The sequence below is a fragment of the Polypterus senegalus genome, chromosome 8 (assembly GCF_016835505.1).
Source record: "Polypterus senegalus isolate Bchr_013 chromosome 8, ASM1683550v1, whole genome shotgun sequence".
Lineage (NCBI taxonomy): Eukaryota > Metazoa > Chordata > Cladistia > Polypteriformes > Polypteridae > Polypterus > Polypterus senegalus.
This window is the reverse complement of record NC_053161.1, coordinates 172,678,350-172,696,852: the sequence shown is the minus strand read 5'-3', so window position 1 is coordinate 172,696,852 and position 18,503 is coordinate 172,678,350. Positions and strand designations below refer to the sequence as shown.

The 18,503-nt window shown below is 40.7% G+C and overlaps 2 protein-coding genes across 2 annotated transcripts in view; one reads left to right on the top strand and one right to left on the bottom strand.

The window, feature by feature from the left end:
* The window catches only part of LOC120534706 (zinc finger protein 420-like), a 63,999-nt gene extending 49,012 nt beyond the window's left edge, over positions 1–14,987 (bottom strand). The window contains exons 1-2 of the mRNA XM_039762292.1: positions 14,850–14,987; positions 9,818–10,269 (exon numbers count right to left, since the gene is read on the bottom strand). Of these exons, the coding sequence (XP_039618226.1) occupies positions 9,818–10,232 (415 nt within the window). The 5' untranslated portion in view covers positions 10,233–10,269; positions 14,850–14,987. The remainder of the gene's footprint in view (positions 1–9,817; positions 10,270–14,849) is intronic.
* An 85-nt stretch (positions 14,988–15,072) lies between these two features.
* The window catches only part of LOC120533474 (zinc finger protein OZF-like), a 51,955-nt gene continuing 48,524 nt past the window's right edge, over positions 15,073–18,503 (top strand). Inside the window, exon 1 of the mRNA XM_039760390.1 lies at positions 15,073–15,299. The gene's annotated coding sequence lies outside the window, so the exon portion shown is untranslated. The remainder of the gene's footprint in view (positions 15,300–18,503) is intronic.

Genomic DNA, 18,503 nt, shown 5'->3' with positions numbered 1-18,503 from the left:
ATGTCTGCTCTTATCAATCAATCAATCAACATTTATTTATATAGCACATATTCATACAAAAAAATGTAGCTCAAAGTGCTTTACAAAATGAATAGAGAAATAGAAGACACAATAAAAGATAAACATAAGTCAACATTAATTAACATAGAATTAGAGTAAGGTCCGATGGCCAGGGTGGACAGAAAAAACAAAAAAAACTCCAAAGGCTGGAGAAAAAAATAAAATCTGTAGGGGTTCCAGACCAAGAGACCGCCCAGTCCCCTCTGGGCATTCTACCTAACATAAATCATCATATTTTCATGGAAGGACCTGATGATGATGGTCACGTAGACTTCTGGCTTTCAGTCCATCATTGTTGGAGCATCATGATGCTTTGAGTAGGTGGTGGCGCAGCCGCCACCACAAAGAAACCGGAAAAAGAAACAGAAGAGAGAGTAGGGGTCAGTACGGATTTTAGAGCCACCATGAATAGTTATTATGAAGAATTGAACATACAGAGTATCAGTATTAAGTTAAAGTGAAGTTATAAAAGGCCATGTTAAAGTAATGTGTTTTCAGCTGTGTTTTAAAGTGCTCCACTGTATTTGCCTGGCGAATTCCTATTGGCAGGCTATTCCAGATTTTAGGTGCATAGCAGCAGAAGGCACCACCACTTCTTTTAAGTTTAGCTTTTGGAATTATAAGGAGACACTCATTTGAAGATCTAAGGTTACAATTTGGAATATAACGTGTCAGGCATTCCGATATATAAGATGGAGCGAGATTATTTAAGGCTTTATAAACCATAAGCAGTATTTTAAAGTCAATCCTGAATGACACAGGCAACCAGTGTAGTAACATCAAAACTGGAGAAATGTGTTTGGATTTTCTTTTCCCAGTTAGGATTCTAGCAGCTGAATTCTGCACTCGTTGCAAGTGATTTATGTCTTTCTTGGGTAGTCCTGAGAGGAGTGCGTTACAGTAATCTAGTCGACTGAAAACAAAAGCGTGAACTCATTTCTCAGCATCTTTCAATGATATAAGAGGTCTAACTTTTGCTATGTTTCTTAAGTGAAAAAATGCTGTCCTAGTGGTCTGATGAATATGCGATTTAAAATTCAGATTACAGTCAACAGTTACCCTTAAGTTTTTTACTTCCGTCTTAACTTTTAATCCTAATGCATCAAGTTTATTTCTGATAACCTCATTGAATCCATTACTACCAATTACTAAAATTTCAGTTTTCTCTTTATTTAGTTTGAGAAAATTACTATTCATCCATTCAGAAATACCAGTAAGACATTGTCTTAGTGAATCAAGAGAATCAGGGTCATCAGGTGCTATTGATAAGTACAGCTGTGTGTCATCAGCATAGCTGTGGTAGCTCACATTGTAACCTGAGATAATCTGACCTAACGGAAGCATATAGATTCCATATCCATTCTTAAAATAACATGAGATGCCATGCATATCCCAAGTCCCCAAACCCTACCTACCCATCATGCCCCGGTGGATGCTTTCCACGGTCCATGCACACATGAGTCTGACACTCCTAAACCCTAACTAAGTGGACACAAAGCCAACCTCAATCTACGCCATTCTTTACATTATACACAATGAAGCACTCAGATACACACTTTCCAGAATGGAAAATACCAACGTATCGCCCCATTTTTTACAGACACGTTTCTTGACGCTAATGCTTGTTCTCTGCCTGTGTTTTCCATTCTCTTTTATCTGAACACATACCCAGTTATCTTTGCCATCCATGACAGCCCCTATTCAAAATCCCCCAGTACACGGTACCTGTGTGTTCAGAATTCATATTCAACTTCATCATTATGCTGGTGGACTTCACTATATTCAATTCCCTGTTGAGACGGGCGGCCACGGTGCCATTGGAATGGAAGGACCGGGGAAGAGAGGATCGCTGAGGCAATAACTCCCATGGGAGGCTGTAGCACCACAGATTCCCACAGGGCATGCTGGGAGATGGAGTTTGGTGCAGCCCTGTTGGGTTCTGTGGGGGGTTGCACAGCCCTATAATGGACTTCCACCACACCTGGGAGTGATTCCAGGTAATCCTGATGAACCACCTGAAGCAATCCTAGGTGAAGAATAAAAGGATCCGCCTCACTCTATTCGAAAACCAGAGTCGGGAGGTGGAGGACAAAGCTTGCTGGGAAGGGAGTGGAGATGGCAGAGAAAGAGAAACAGAAGGAGAAAGAGGAGAAGAAGAAGACTGAGCATTACTGCTGGTGCTTTGGTACTGCGCCCTGTAGTGGGGAGCGAAGAAAAGTAAAAGAAATAAACATGTTGTCTTGGACTTGTGTCCCTATGCTTGTCTGTGCCCAGGTATGGGGAGCTGTACGCCTCTGGTATTCCACACTGTTACTTCAACACCACAGGTCTGAGTGTTCATATACTGACTTACAAAAATACAGGTTAACTATATAGAAATTTAGAATGACCGATAATAAAGTTACAAACAAAAACAGATCGTAAAATCATGAAATATCCTACAGCACATCTTAAGTAACACAAGGCCAAAGTGAATGCAAAGTAAAGCTGATAGCTGTTCTTCTACATTCAAAACTCATGTTCTTTTTCTTTTTTTTTTGTTCTTTCTTAATACAATCACAATTTTATTAGAATGGTGATATTTGGCCCAAATGCCCTAGTTATTTCTTATAATAATATAAAGTTAGTCCTAGAGCTATTTACCTCAGGTTTTTTAAAAAATATATTTTTCTGCTGCTGTCTGGACATTTACCCAAGGTGTCATCATCTTATCTAGAAAAATTTGCATGCACAATCATTGCACATCCCCTCCATAATCGTATACGTGAGCCCTTTTCTGCCAAGTTAACTGAAAGTTGCTTGTTTGCATTGCGTTCAATGCTCACTCCATTTCAAGTGCTGGTGACTTTACCTCTATCTTGGGTCCAAACAGTGGCAGCGTAGTGCATGGTTTCTGTGTAAACCTCAACAAAAGGATTACTTACAGCCTCGGAGAGAGCACTTCTAGTCGTTCTTGACTCCAAAGTCAATGTGAGTGTTCTTAGTCAACTGGCAGTTTACTGCACTAACTGAATGAATCACATTGGATGCCAAGACTTTAGACTGGAAAATTTCTCTAGTCCGTGGTTCAAATAGGATGAGGGGTGTGTTTATATTCTCAATCAAGCCCCACGGAATAGATGTGAGATTTAGAGGTAACTCAATATCAGTGTCATAAACCCCCAAAAGCGCTCTGCTGGTCCAGCAAGCGTTGCAGTATAAAGAATGTGCTACTCCATAAATACCAGTGCTTTGACCCAAGGACCACCTTACTAAACTCAAAGCTAACAGCAGACCACTTACACCTGACTATTACATTTTACTGCAGTTCCACATTGCTTTCCACACGTTTACTGTATTAAAGATATCTACTTGTGTGTGACCAAAGAATCAAATCCAGTGTTGTTGGATTGAAATTTCAAAGTCCCAGATTTCAGACAATGAAATTGTACTTAAGCATACTTAATAAACATCTCACTCAAGAGATAGTCATAGGTATACTTAAGGAGAGTCGCTATAAAAATCAAACCAACATGTTATCTGGTCTGTTGCCGTTTACTGCTATTAGCTAAACACATTTGAACATGACTCGCACCAAAGTGTTCTAATAACACGTTATAAAGTCTGTACGTTGGTGGGCCTCAGTGAAATGCTTTTTGCAAACCTCTTCTCTGTGACTCATTCAGTGTGCAGTTTATAAGACAACTGCGTTTGACATTACAACTCTCACTGTTAGGGTCATTATTCATCAATAAATATTTATCTGGAAGGAAACATTAATTTATTAATTTGGATATCATGCAGGGGCATATGCACAGTAAAAAGCCCCGTGGGCTAATATCATGGCGTTTATGCCTTTATGAGTAGATAATTTTGCTTTCTGTTTTCCGATTGTCACAATAGCTCTATACTGTATATAAAAAATCCTAAGCCTAAAAGTGCAATGATTTTGTGCAACAATTTTATGTCACACTTTAAATTAGGCTTACAGTGGTGGGTACGGAAAGTATTCAGACCCCCTTTAATTTTTCACTCTTTGTTATATTGCAGCCATTTGCTAAAATCATTTAAATTATTTGTTTTCCTCATTAATGTACACACAGCACTCCATATTGACAGACAAAAAAAAAGAAAAACTGAAATATCACATGGTCCTAAGTATTCAGACCCTTTGCTCAGTATTTAGTAGAAGCCCCCTTTTGAGCTAATACAGCCATGAGTCTTCTTGGGAAAGATGCAACAAGTTTTTCACACCTGGATTTGGGGATCCTCTGCCATTCCTCCTTGCAGATCCTCTCCAGTTCTGTCAGGTTGGATGGTAAACGTTGGTGGACAGCCATTTTAGGTCTCTCCAGAGATGCTCAATTGGGTTTAAGTCAGGGCTCTGGCTGGGCCATTCAAGAACAGTCACAGAGTTGTTGTGAAGCCACTCCTTCGTTATTTTAGCTGTGTGCTTAGGGTCATTGTCTTGTTGGAAGGAAAACCTTCAGCCCAGTCTGAGGTCCTTAGCACTCTGGAGAAGGTTTTTGTCCAGGATATCCCTGTACTTGGCCGCATTCATCTTTCCCTCGATTGCAACCAGTCGTCCTGTCCCTGCAGCTGAAAAACTCCCCTACAGCATGATGCTGCCACCGCCATGCTTCACTGTGGGGACTGTATTGGACAAGTGATGAGCAGTGCCTGGTTGTCTCCACACATACAGCTTAGAATTAAGGCCAAAAAGTTCTATCTTGGTCTCATCAGACCAGAGAATCTTATTTCTCACCATCTCAGAGTCCTTCAGGTGTCTTTTAGCAAACTCCATGCGGGCTGTCATGTGTCTTGCACCGAGGAGAGGCTTCCGACAGGCCAATCTGCCATAAAGCCCTGACTGGTGAAGGGCTGCAGTGATAGTTGACTTTCTACAGCTTTCTCCCATCTCCTGACTGCATCCCTGGAGCTCAGCCAAACTGATCTTTGGGTTCTTCTTTATCTCTCTCACCAAGGCTCTTCCCCCCTGGTAGCTCAGCTTGGCCGGACGGTCAGCTCTAGGAAGGGTTCTGGTCGTCCCAAACGTCTTCCATTTAAGGATTATGGAGGCCACTGTGCTCTTGGTAACCTTAAGTGCAGCAGAAATTTTTTTGTAACCTTGGCCAGATCTGTGCCTTGCCACAATTCTGTCTCTGAGCTCTTCAGGCAGTTCCTTTGACCTCATAATTCTCATTTGCTCTGACATGCATTGTGAGCTGTAAGGTCTTCTATAGACAGACAGGTGTGTGGCTTTCCAAATCAAGTCCAATCAGTAGAATCAAACACAGCTGGACTCAAATGAAGGTGATCTCAAGGATGAGCAGAAGAAATGGAAAGCACCCGAGTTAAATATATGAGTGTCACAGCAAAGGGTCTGAACACTTAGGACCAGGTGATATTTCAGTTGTTCTTTTTTAATAAATCTGCAACAATTTCAAAAATTCTTTTTTTTCTCTGTCAATATGGGGTGCTGTGTGCACATTAATGAGGGAAAAATTAATTTAAATGATTTTAGCAAATGGCTGCAATATAACAAAGAGTGAAAAATTGAAGGGGGTCTGAGTACTTTCTGTACCCACTATATTTCAAAACCAACATATACATGTTTGGTATCATTCTTTTTAGAATTTATCACGCTTTAATCTGATGTTATTAGATTTTCAGATTCTTACTCTGTTTTTAAATTATAAACTAAAATATAAAGAAAGTCGTGGTTTTTAATATCAAGAAAGTCATGTTTTTTTATTTTTGATCGAGTAAAATTTCTTCCACAGGAACACACTTTCAAAAAAAAAAAAAAAATCTATTCATAACACCAATCTTTGTATGTAGGCGATTTAGTTAGCTGAAGGGCGGCACGGTGGCGCAGTGGGTAGTGCTGCTGCCTCGCAGTTAGGAGACCTGGTTTCGCTTCCCGGGTCCTTCCTGCGTGGAGTTTGCGTGTTCTCCCCATGTCTGCGTGGGTTTCCTCCCACAGTCCAAAGACTTGCAGGTTAGGTGGACTGGAGATCCTAAATTGTGCTTGGTGTGTGTGTGTGTGTGTGTGTGTGTGTGTGCACCCTGCGGTGGGCTGGCGCCCTGTCCGGGGTTTGTTTCCTGTCTTGAGCCCTGTGTTAACTCGGATTGGCTCCAGCAAACCCCCGTGACTCTGTAGTTAGGATATAGCGGGTTGGATGATGGATAGTTAGCTGAAGGTCAAGTTACGATGACCCATTGCATACCACTTTAGTTTTCACGTGATTTTTCCTGTTATTTAAATTAGTCATTTTTTAAAAAATGTTTTTTTATCTATATGAATGTCAGTTAAAATGAATGGATCATTTATTTAGTCTCTTATAAATACTCATCAAGCACAGTGGAGCTCAGTTTAATGGGAATACTCCAAGAGAGTAAATATTTTATTCTTATTTTATGATTTTTACCCCGTTAAATAATATTTTTTACTTTTACATATTTATAGAATTTTGTGATTTTTGACTCCAATTAATAATCATTTTTCTTCTGTAAATTTACAGATTTTACTAATATTCTAGCTGCAACGAAGGCGCCATGGAGCTTGGCTCCCCTAGGTGTTCTATAAAACTGTAATTTTAATAAATAGGATGCAATTGCCACATCTTTCATCTCATTCTTTTCATGTATGAATAAATTAGAAGGATAAAATACTCATTCAAAAGTAAATTACTTGTGACAAATTCACTTGTATACTAAAAACAGGCAAGATTAAAGACAAACTGCAATTTCATTAGCTAAAATGTACATTTAACAGACATGGACACTCAACTGGATTGAGTCTGAGAATGTGATGTTTAATTTAAATCACTTAACACTTACAAGTTTGTGAACTGTTGGGAATCCCCTGGATTTCTGCATCGATTCTTCCTGACAATGTGGTTTGATCGCATAGAAAACTGTATTGTTAAAATTGGGAATTTACACATACTAGAAAAGTATTATACGCACTTGAGGTGAGTAGATATAATATTTCACTAAGCATTAACATGTAAAAGGTAGAATTAAAAAGGGCTATGCTACATATATTTTAATTATTTAGTACCGGTAATGGTGTACTGCACGTTACAACTGACTTGAGTGCTCCTAGTTCACATCCTTTCTCTGTGCATTTAGCAGTCGTTTGCTCAGAGGTCGATGTGCTTGCTGCTTCCTGAACAGCTCTTCTTTTCTCCACCTTAGCGTCCCTCTTCTTCTCTTCTTCCGTTGGCATCTTTTCACATTAAAACTGTTTAAGTTAGTTTTTGTGTTGCAATTACTTAGTACGTTTTCTTTCATTTTTCACTTAAGCTGGCACTTAAGTCTTCAATCTGCCTCAAGAATGATTTAAGATATGAAGAGGTAGGGGAAGTGACGGCAAAGGTGGTAGAGATGAGAACGGCGCCCGTACGCATGTGCCGCACAGCCGCCCTCCTACCTCCCTACAATAAAATAATATAAAAATAAAAGGAGGAATAACCTTGGAGGTCAATCATCACCCTGAATGTGGATAGTAGACGTCACGTAGTATATGTGTACCAAATTTCAGGTCAATAGTTCAAACGGTTTGCGAGCGACAGGTGATTTAAAATCCTGGACAGACAAACAGACAGCCACAGTAGCGCATTATATAAGATAAGCCGGAAAAACAACAGTTTTTCATAAGCCATAGGTCAGTTGTGCTAGAAAGCTGTAGAATGTGCCCCTCGCTTAGAGAAGGGAATGTGAACTCTTTGGTTGTAAATAAGCGCTGAGACAGTAGGGTAAGAGAATAGCCCGTATCAAACAGACAAGATGGACAGAGCGGGGTCTGACACCCCCTCAACTTAGAATTATTGGTGGAATTAATTAGAGGCAGGACTAGAGCAATGGAATGCTAGATGTCAGATGAGGAGGAATAATGGCTTAAATGATAAGCATTTTAATAAAAGAAAAAAAGGTGCCATATAGTAAAGCTTAATTCTGCTGTCTCAGAGAGCCTTCATTGGGGCTAAGGGTGCCCGTGTCAGCCTGCTTCAACAATCATCAGTTATGTTACAATAAAATACAAACACAATCAACTGGACTGTCATTGCTGAACAAGTCATTTAAACACGTACACTCCAGTCTGCGAACCTTCTGATCTTTTACGCTAATGAACTTCATAAAAGCTCAGTGGACTCAGGACTTCAACCAATCACATGAGATTGAAGGTGTGGCTTGGAGGTAATAAAGTCCTATTTAAAAAAAAAAAAAGGATTCAAAGTACTGGCAGTGGCCTCGTCTCAAAAAGATCCCTTCATATGACAGGACCTAAGATGAAAAACTCAAGAGATGCATAAAATCCTGGGAGCCCATCAGTCCATCATGTTGCACGAGTGTGCATAGGGAGCATCTACTGAGGGAATTTACCAGTGCCTGGCACCTTAGAAAATGTGGCCACTAACACCTTCTTCTAAGTTTCCGCAGAGGACATGTCCCGAGACAGATGGTGATGACACTTCAGGTTTCGGCTGAAGACCTCGCCCCTTCTGCACTGGTGGCTATTTAAAGAACGATGGCATGGGAAGTCGTCAATCACTTGGGAACCTGCTTCCAAAGAGTATGGAACTCTTGTCTGACTGAACACTGGCAAGAAAAAGGCTGCTCTGGACACAAGAGCTCGCAATTTCTTCATTAAAACCCTTTTCTTTTCATTTTATTAAACGGGGAACCCAGTAGGTCCCCAACTCTGTACAATCTCTTGATTCTTCTCTTTATAACAGAACGAGAAACTGAAGAATTTCATTGCTTCAATGGGTATCATAAATGAATTGCTGCAAAAGTGCAGAAGTTAAAAGCCAACAACCCGCAAAAATCCCTGGAACTTGACAAAGTCTTTGTTCAAGAATGGTTCTCCTGGAATTAAAAACCCAAGAAAAATACTGTTCTCTAAACAAACATCACTGCACATCTCAAGCTTGCAAAAGACCACCTGGATGCTCCTCTCTTTGGTAGAAATACAGTATGTAACACTAAGCTCATATTATAGGGAGGATCTCTGTTTGGGGCCACTTTGCTTCTTTAGGGCATGGACTGTCTGTTGTCATCGGGGGAACATTGAATACAAAATGTTATTAAGAAACCTGACAGGCGAATATCAGGGTAGTAGAAGCTTAACATAAGTTGGGTGATGGAACATGACAATGAATTGAATGAAACACAGGAAAAAATCAACAACTTAAAGGATTAACATAAGGAAACAGTTGCTCTGGAATGGCCAGTCAGAGTCCAGACCTCAACAGAAATGGAGATGCTGTTGCCTGATCTAAAGAGAGCTGGTCATGTAAGACATCCCAGTAATAGCAATGGACTAAAAAAGCTAAAGGCTGATCAGCAGCTACAGGAACTTTCTTAGAGGAGGTTATTGAAGCTAAAGGAGGATCAACCTGTTAGTAAAGACAGGGGGGTCAGAGACTGGACTATAAATGTTTAAATGATGTGGTCCGAACTGACAAGAAAATGTCCAAATGTTTGGGCGTTACTAGTTTAAGACGAGTGTGCTTGCCTGTTATCTGAAGGTCAGACCACAACATTAGGAGGTAATACTGCAGAAATCTAAGGAACTACAAAGGACTGACCGAGTGCTTTCTTGCACCAATACTTTTCCATAGTAAAAACCAGCAATTTTGTACTTGCTTGGAACATCTGCACAAAGTTACAACTTATTCTATGTTTTTCAAAAAAAGCATCAGACTTTCCCTTTCAGGTCCATACCTTCAACTCTAAAACTCACACATAATTGTTATTTTATACTTACTTTTACCAGACTGATTTGCAGGTGGTGGCTGATCTTCTTGAGCGCCAACAGTTGCATTTTCCTCAATTTCCTCTGTGTCAGACTGTAAGGATTCAGACTTCACTTTGACAGATGAGCAGTGTCTGCTTTGAGAAGAGACTAAGCCGGTCATCGGTCCATCTTGACACCCATAATGAGGGTCTTCTTCCTTGACACTCTCCACAGTTTTATTTTTGTGTGTCTCCATGTTGACAGACTTCTCTTCAACCTCTTCTTTAATTTGCACTGACCCCACTTCACACTCCTCATCCTTAATGTCCACACTTTCCTGTTTAGGGTGGACAGACTCCCATTCACAGTCTTCCTCCTTAACATTTATGGTCCTTAATTCTAGGATATTTTCACCTGCCTCACACGTCTCCATGTTCACATCCATCTGGACGTTACAGTATTATGCAGCTTTTTCTTTGTCTCTGTGGAAAGAAGAGGATTGGATTCTAATAAAACAGCATCATTCAGATAAAGAGACATTTGAATTTCATTTTAAAACATTCATTTAAGCTTTGAGTCAAGTTTGACAGTAGGTTGAAAATAACTCATTCCCCTTGATATTAAATCAAAGATATTAGCCATTCCCCGCGTAGTAGTGAAACAGGACAAACTTTATAAATCAATAAACAAACAGGTATCGCTAGATAAGCGGAGGTAAGGTACACAGGCTCGAACGGAGGCTGGCGCGTGAGTGAGGAGGGCCCTGCCCAGCTCCCCACTCCTGACGTCATGCTTCCCCATCCCCTCAGCCTGCAGCCTCTGTCTCGGATTAGCGTGAATATATCGCTCTTGCAAGCGAACTAAGATTCTTAGCGCAATGAGAGAAGTCGCAAAATCAACCGGAATGTTCAAGCAAATTCTAGAAAAAAAAAATCTAAATCCGTGAAGTAGTTCTCTCGTGAAAAGCGGACAGACATACAGATGTTGGATTTTATATATTGAGAGACAAAATTATGAAAGTGTGGAGTGAAGGTCCAACATGCTGGAAGATGATTCCCCTACTCTCACAGTGTTCAACCCTTGGATTGTTGGGGTCCCAGTATTGTGTTATCAGTTTTGATGATGAATGTTTATACAAGCAGAGTATCAGAACTGTGTTAGTTAATAAGTGCATGTCAGAAAGGAAATGATGTAAGAGGAGCGTAACTTTGCTGAACTATAGAAGATGACAAGTGAGTGAACTAATGGGTTTTCTAGCTTATACTGATGTGTATTTCACCTTAAGTTAGACAAAGGGTCTTTCACTGGCAACTGTCTAACACCAAATCATAAAATTGTCATCAGCCACCCTTTAACCTGCTGAGCTGATAATAATGTTTGATTGTAGCAACAGATTTTATAAAACCCTTTGTTCCCCTTTTAAGTTTCAAAGTGCTTTGCTCTATGGACTATGAATTTTGCTTCTAAAGAATTACTAGGGTGTGGTAACGTGTTAGCCATTATGAATGTAGTGAGAAGTTCAGTAAAAATACCCCTTTTATTGGCTCACTAAAAAGATTACAGTATGGAAGCTTTCGAGGCAACTTACAGGGTAGGATTCAAAAGTAATGAGCCTCATTTTGTTCTGACGCGAATGTACCTCGCCGCGAGCCCCACTTACCAGCGACGGCGACGGTGGGTGTTGGCTTCACAACGCAACGGAAAGCTCGGCCTTGACGGGAACCCCTGTGAGGTAGTGCATTACACGGTGGAATGGAAAGGTCGTTAGAGCAACGGTACGTGATCAAGTTCTTTGGAGTGAAGGGGATCATCCACTACGAGTTTGTCCCACAAGGACAGACCGTGAATGCTGCTTACTACTTGGAAGACCCGAAAAAGGCTGAAAAGAAGCGTCGCGCGTAAGCGAAGGAACATCAAGGACAGCTGGAAGCTTCACCACGATAACGCGCCCAGCCACACCGCCTTCATCGTGAGCGCCTACCTGGTCCGGGTGAACGTTCCGGTGGTCCCCCAGCCTCCCTACAGTCCGGACGTGTCGCCTTCTGACTACTTCTTGTTTCCGCACTTAAAATCAGCGCTGAAAGGAAAATGCTTTGACTCGATGGAGGATATCCAAGCAAATGTCAAGGCAGCCCTTGCAACCATCCAGGAACAGGCCTACGTGGACGCCTTCGAGTCATGGAAAAGCCGCCTACAAAAGTGTATTGATGCAGGAGGTGCCTATTTTGAAGACAATTAATTAGTTGTACCGATTTGCTCAATAAATTTGTCTTTTTGAACAAAGGCTCGTTACTTTTGAATCCTACCCTGTAGGCCCCTTCTTCAGGCAATCGTGAAGAAGGGGCCTAAGTTGCCTCGAAAGCTTGCATGTTGTAATCTTTTTTTAGTGAGCCAATAAAAGGCTTCTAAAGAAGAAACAGCTGAATGACCTGACTTGAGCTCCTAGGACTTCCGTTATTGCATTGCCACTGTGGACTTCTAAAGTGTGGCCGTACTTTACACAAAAGCCAAATAATACCGTGCTCTGTACACTCTGTAAATGTGAAATGGCTAATCACAGCAGCCACAACAGCTATGCAGCAGCATCCAAGATGGAAGCATCCTAGAGTGGTCTGTGAAGATGCAGCCAGTTCTAATTACTTTTGTTAGATCTGACTGGTAAATCACTGCATTCTACAGAAATGTATTTTTCTAAGCGCTGAATGCCATAAAAGACCCGTCACCAGGGCAGCAATGCAGAAGTTAGAGATGAGTAACAGGACTCCTCCCCATGTAGAAAGCATAAAATTATTAATAACAATAAAAAAAATGGTCTAACAGTAATGTACGGTGTGACAGAAATAGCATATGGTTAACTAGTGATTATCATGAGCCTTATGATATGTTACTTTACTCTCTCTTTATTTAGTTATTACTTTCTCGTATACAAAGTATAGGGAAAGTATTGTAATCGTCCGAAGAGTCAATGTCGAGATTTTGTTCGATCTCAACGTTTTAGACCTCCCTGACTTACTCGTATACCAACAACTTTATATGAAATATGTTGAAGGCAGACATTGCAAAGTCCCCTTGACAAAATTCAAATGCTTGAGAACTGTGCAAACCGTTTCCATAATTCTGACTTTTTTTTTTTTTTAATTTTGGTAAATGATTCTCTGTAAAATGCATTTACCAAAAACTGTATCAGTAACACTAGACCTTGTTATTGAAATGTCCCAAGTGTCACTGGTGCAAACGTCTGCACTCGTGTGTAAAATAATAGTACCAGCAAAGTTAATTAGAGGCAGACTATGTACAATACAAATTATTCATGGCATCAATGCACAGGTCAGTCCTTTTAAATAACCTGACATGAGTCACTAGTCGTATTATGAAATCAGCCATTTTGATGAAGGCAAACTAAACAGCAGGAGTGACACTGGGCCATTGCACCACAGGCAGAAGCTGTAGCTTTCTTTTTCATTTTTTTGGATATTAAATGTACAGTTTATGTCTGCATATAAATGTCTATTCTATCCATACATCATCCAACCCGCTATATCCTAACACAGGGGTCTGCTGGAGCCAATTCCAGCCAACACAGAGCACAAGGCAGGAATAAATCCCCGGGCAGGGCAGAGCACACGCACACACATCAAACACACACTAGGGACAATTTAGGATCGCCAATGCACCTAACTTGCATGTCTTTGGACTGTGGGAGGAAACCCACACAGACATGGGGAGAAAATGCAGACTTCACACAGGGAGGATCCGGGAAGTGAACCTGGGTCTAGGAATTCTGAAATATCAATTGCTGCTAAATGCACTTCATATTGCTACTGAATACTTAATTTTAAGTGTATCAAGTATAACATTCACAAACTAATATGCTTATATTTTTTACTGTGAATAATGGCATTCATTATGCAATGCACAAATTCGCCCTGATGTACTTTGGCACCTGTCTACTACTGATTGGGACGAGGCCTGTCTAGCTGTCTTAATAGCCGATATATTTCTTTTTGTGTTATTATACAGTGCATCCGGAAAGTATTCACAGTGCATCACTTTTTCCACATTTTGTTATGTTACAGACTTATTCCAAAATGGTTTTAAATTCATTTTTTTAATAAATTTACAAAAACCTAAAGTACACTTTTTTCACGTTGTCATTATGGGGTGTTGTGTGCAGAATTCTGAGGAAAAAAATGAATTTAATCCATTTTGGAATAAGGCTGTAACATAACAAAATGTGGAAAAAGTGATGCGCTGTGAATACTTTCCGAATGCACTGTACATTATTTCTTGACGTACTAGTAAAATGATCGCCACTGTCTCTGATACATATTCGTCTGTTTTATGAAAATTAAATGAAACGCTATACTTTCCCAGGCTTTCCCAAATTACATCATGCTTCCCATCAGTTTCCCACTTAAGTCACTGGTCATCTGCGGATGTTGAGCTCTCCTCTATGCTTTCTGGGCTCAGGCAGATGTTATCAACGATCGGTTCTCAAGACTGCCTACACCATAATCGTGGACAACCCGAGTCCGCTTACACACTGAGCCTCGATGAGATTTATTCAAGAGAGACATAATGAGCCAAGTCTCCTTTTCATAAGCTCGCTTCATTGAATAGCTCCCAACTGTTTTACTCCGCTGTCTGTAAGGCTATCCCAGTTATTATTTGGGTAAATGAAGCCCAAAAGCCCACCCGTGATTATACGCTCGATAACATACATGCTTAACTTTGTGAAGTTAAACCCGAAAATGTTCCGAAAGATTATATCGTCGATTCTGCTTTAATGGAGCGGCCGCGCGTGCACGTTACAGCCGGGCAGAGGTGAGCGAGCAAGAAGATATCAGAAACAGTTATAATCACCGCAAAACGCAGTGAGTTATTTTATGAGAAACAAATAAATGAACGGCGAGGACAATCGAGCTGTTAAGCCACAAAAACATTATGGAAACGACGAGGAGCCACGACGTGCTGCTCAGTGACTGCAATCAGAATGTCTAACAATGGTAACCCCCAGTGCACGCGCTCGCTGTCTCTCTTATATTTAGATATAACTACGTACCCTTTTCCGCCTAGGATTTGTTTCTTCTGTGTCTTCGCACATGAAAGTCAACTGCACTCGAACTAACCAGTCGACATGCCAGATGTACCGGAATTCAGTGTTTACAGCTGGAGCGCACTGTCACACGCCAACTTTAGTTTTCGTCGCCATTCATGACGTCAAAAGCGAAGCTTGTCAGGTGTCGCCTGCCGTTTACGCGCACGCGCGTTCGTGTTCTCGAGGCTCTCCAAATAGCCACGTCATTCTGGGCGACAGAAGCTGAAGCTACGCTGTTGTGTCACATTGTACGGTACACGAGACGGTTAGCGATTGCTGACCGAGTGATGCAGGAGACTGAATTCATTTTGAAAGAAAACCATTAACGACATACGGAGGTTTTCGGCACGACATTTTACGAATGCGCGATTTTTCATCACCCCACTCAGAGCACTTGAGAAAGTTGAATCAGAGGTAAGTAGCCCGTTCGTTTCTATCAACCCACCCCCGACCTTTGCTTGAGTGACTCTCCATCTGGCCCGCTTGTCTTTACTATTTATAGGTGTCTCATCTCCGACACACTTCACATGTTTTAATGCAATTTGTCCTGCCCGTCTCCTCCTCCTGTTCTTGTATATTCATGTCCATATCTTCCTTCAGTCGTTTTCTTTTCCAATCGCCAGACTTGAGGAGGCGTCACTTCCATACACAAGACGCTTTAAATTCTACTTTTCTTTCTCTTTCATCAGTCCGCGGTGTTGGATACCGGTCGGCATTTGAAAGAGAATAGAAGAGAGGAGTCAGTCGAGCTTTAACACTTAGAAAACGAACTGAATAAACTGGAGTCTGCGGCCGAGGAGAAAAGTCGAAGTGCATGCGAGCTGAGAACGAAAACAAATGTATAAAATATGTGAAAAGGGTAGTGCTGCCGTGTCGTTATTCCTGCCTGTAGAAATCTAAATTAAATGTTATTAACTGTAAAAGCCTGGCATCAATTATCACTATGTGCGTTTTTATATACACGGCCTAACATTCTATTGCCTATTTCAATGCAGTCCGCCTGTATTTACATGCATGCATGGATGAACAGTCATATGGATGTTATTTCTTTTAATCTGTATCATATGTGAACAAATCACGTTTTGGTGCTAAAGCCCAAAGCCAGTAACGCCTGTAGATGAGTATTGGAGAGGTTAAAAGAGATAATTTGGTTGGAGTTACTGCTTTACAGTTCCAGCAGAATGATTATTTTTATGATCTATATGCAGTTTTCATGTGTGCCCTATATGAGTTTTTTTTTTTTTTTTGTCCCCTCCTTTTAAAGATTCTCAGGCTTGTTATGGTCATGGAAACGAATGCAGGTGTATCCTATGATGGCCCATAGTCGGTTTCAGCACCTCACAGTTACTCCGTTTTTTTTGTTCTATATCCTATTACTTCAGCCTGTCTTTGTTTTGTACTAGACACGGTGGTGAGGTGGAAGCTAAGCCCCATATGGAAGCTGCTTACTGTATGTAGCTTTGTGGTGCTGAGCTCAGCAAGAGTGTGTGGGTCACCTCTTTGTGCCACTAGGAACTCTTAGGTGAACACCACAGACAAGGCCTGGCATCCCTCTTCTCACCAAGGCTCCGTTTGATTTAATTAGTCTATCCATGAGGGTCAATAATTAGTTGTTCTTTGTCTGGCCCCTCCCCTTAGGGTTACCCATGACACGTTGGTCAATGAGGAGCACAAACCTCTAATCTAGAGCTGTTCAATTACAAATTCAGTTGGGCCAGATTTTCAAATCAAGAAATTTAGCTGAGAAAAATATTTTCAATGGCTGGTAAGCAGCAGGTACTGTAATGACAAATTTTAAACCAAACACAAATTAATGTATTGAAAAGCAAGGGTACTCATGTGTTATAACCCCTAATCATTTTTTACATTCTTTATTTACAAAACAAAAAACAGAATACATAAAATTTGATTTTTAATTACTTTTGAAACATTACTTCTGTTGCAAAGTTTCTAATGTTGTTAAATATAACATTGAAAGGGTCATAGCGATTGTAGAGAACTGAGTTCAATGGCAATCTGGGTTGAGTGGGGGGGTTATAACACACAAGTACCAAAACAAGTAATGTGTATTCATTGTTTCCCATTAAAATTTGGTCACATCTGAGACAGATACATCAAAAAGTTATCATCCAGTATACGATTCAGATGTGTTTCTACCCTTTTTTGCTTGCTGCTCCGGCGGTGTAGGAAAGTTGTGTTCTCCTCTCTGAGATCACAGAAGTGCTCCAGTGCTTTGCCTTTGGACAGGCACCTGACATCATTGTGCAAAAGCAGGTCGTGGTGCTCAGCAGAGATTTCTGACAGCAGCATGCAGAATAAGCAGTGTTAAGAGGCTTAATGTGGAGCGAATAAAATGAACTGTAGCCATCGTTGTTTTGAGCCCCCTGCTTAGTTTTGCACACAACACTGCAGTGTAAGGATATCACTTGAGGTGCAACAGCGGACAAAAGTGCTGCCAAATCACTGACTTATCCTGCCATAGATGGAGCCCCATCCATCCCAAGCATGCACATAAGCTTTATATTCAGAGTAGTGACTTTAAAAAAAACCTGAAATTTTCTCAACGACTGGCTTGCCAATTGTGCGCCCTTCTAACAACACCAAGCTGAGGAGTTCCTCTCAAAAAAATTTGCTGTAAAAAAACAAAAAAAAAAAACGGACATATATGCACAATTGTGTGGTATCAGTTTTGTCTGTGGACTCATCTGCTACAATAGACGTGATGTTGGCGTTCTTCAGGTCTTCTAACAGCATTTCAGACACATCTGTAGCAAACACTCACACTTCTGAAGTTGAACTCAAAAGAAATTCAAAGCACACACACTACCAAAGGTTTCTAAATTTCCAAATTGTCCAGTAATTTTGAAGTAGCAATCCACGGTCATTCTTCAGCTGTTCATAGGGTAATGTCTTATGCTTTCGCTATTTAAGAATGACCTGCTTTTTCACTCTGAATGAATTTTAGTTTGTTATTTGTTATCGGCTTTCTTTCACATGTAGAAGAAAAATGTAATTGTTACCCAATATTGTAAAGTATTGTTGTATTGACTTGTAAACTGCACACAGACACACACACATCAGTGACATCTTTCACATGTTTGTATAACTCTGTGATGGCCACTATGATTTTCTACATTGTGGTGTGCTGGGCTATTAACATCACTTTGAGGGAGGCCCACCGAATCAACAAGCTGATTAAGAAGGCAAGCTGAGTTATGGGACGCCTTCTGGTCCTGCTGGAGGTCGTAGTGGAAAAGAGAATGAACACAACACTGAGTGGCATTATAAACAATGGTGCACATCCATTCTGTGACGGAGTAGCTTTCAGGACTTTGGGCCAATAAATTATTCAGAAGTGTGTCGAGAGTCACTACTGGGGCACGTTAATAATGTCTTGCCGAGACTCTGTTAGGAAACGCATTATTTTGCCTATTTGTTTTTTTTCCTGTTACAAGCTGTGTATTCCAGCAAGTTTTGTTCATGTTTTTCATCTGCACCTTTCAGACATGCATGTGTTTGTTAACACGATCATGAGGCCTTACTTATGTAAACATTCCTCAACATAATTCATAATACAATTCTCGGACTCCAACATCCTTGTTTATTTAGTCCTAGTAA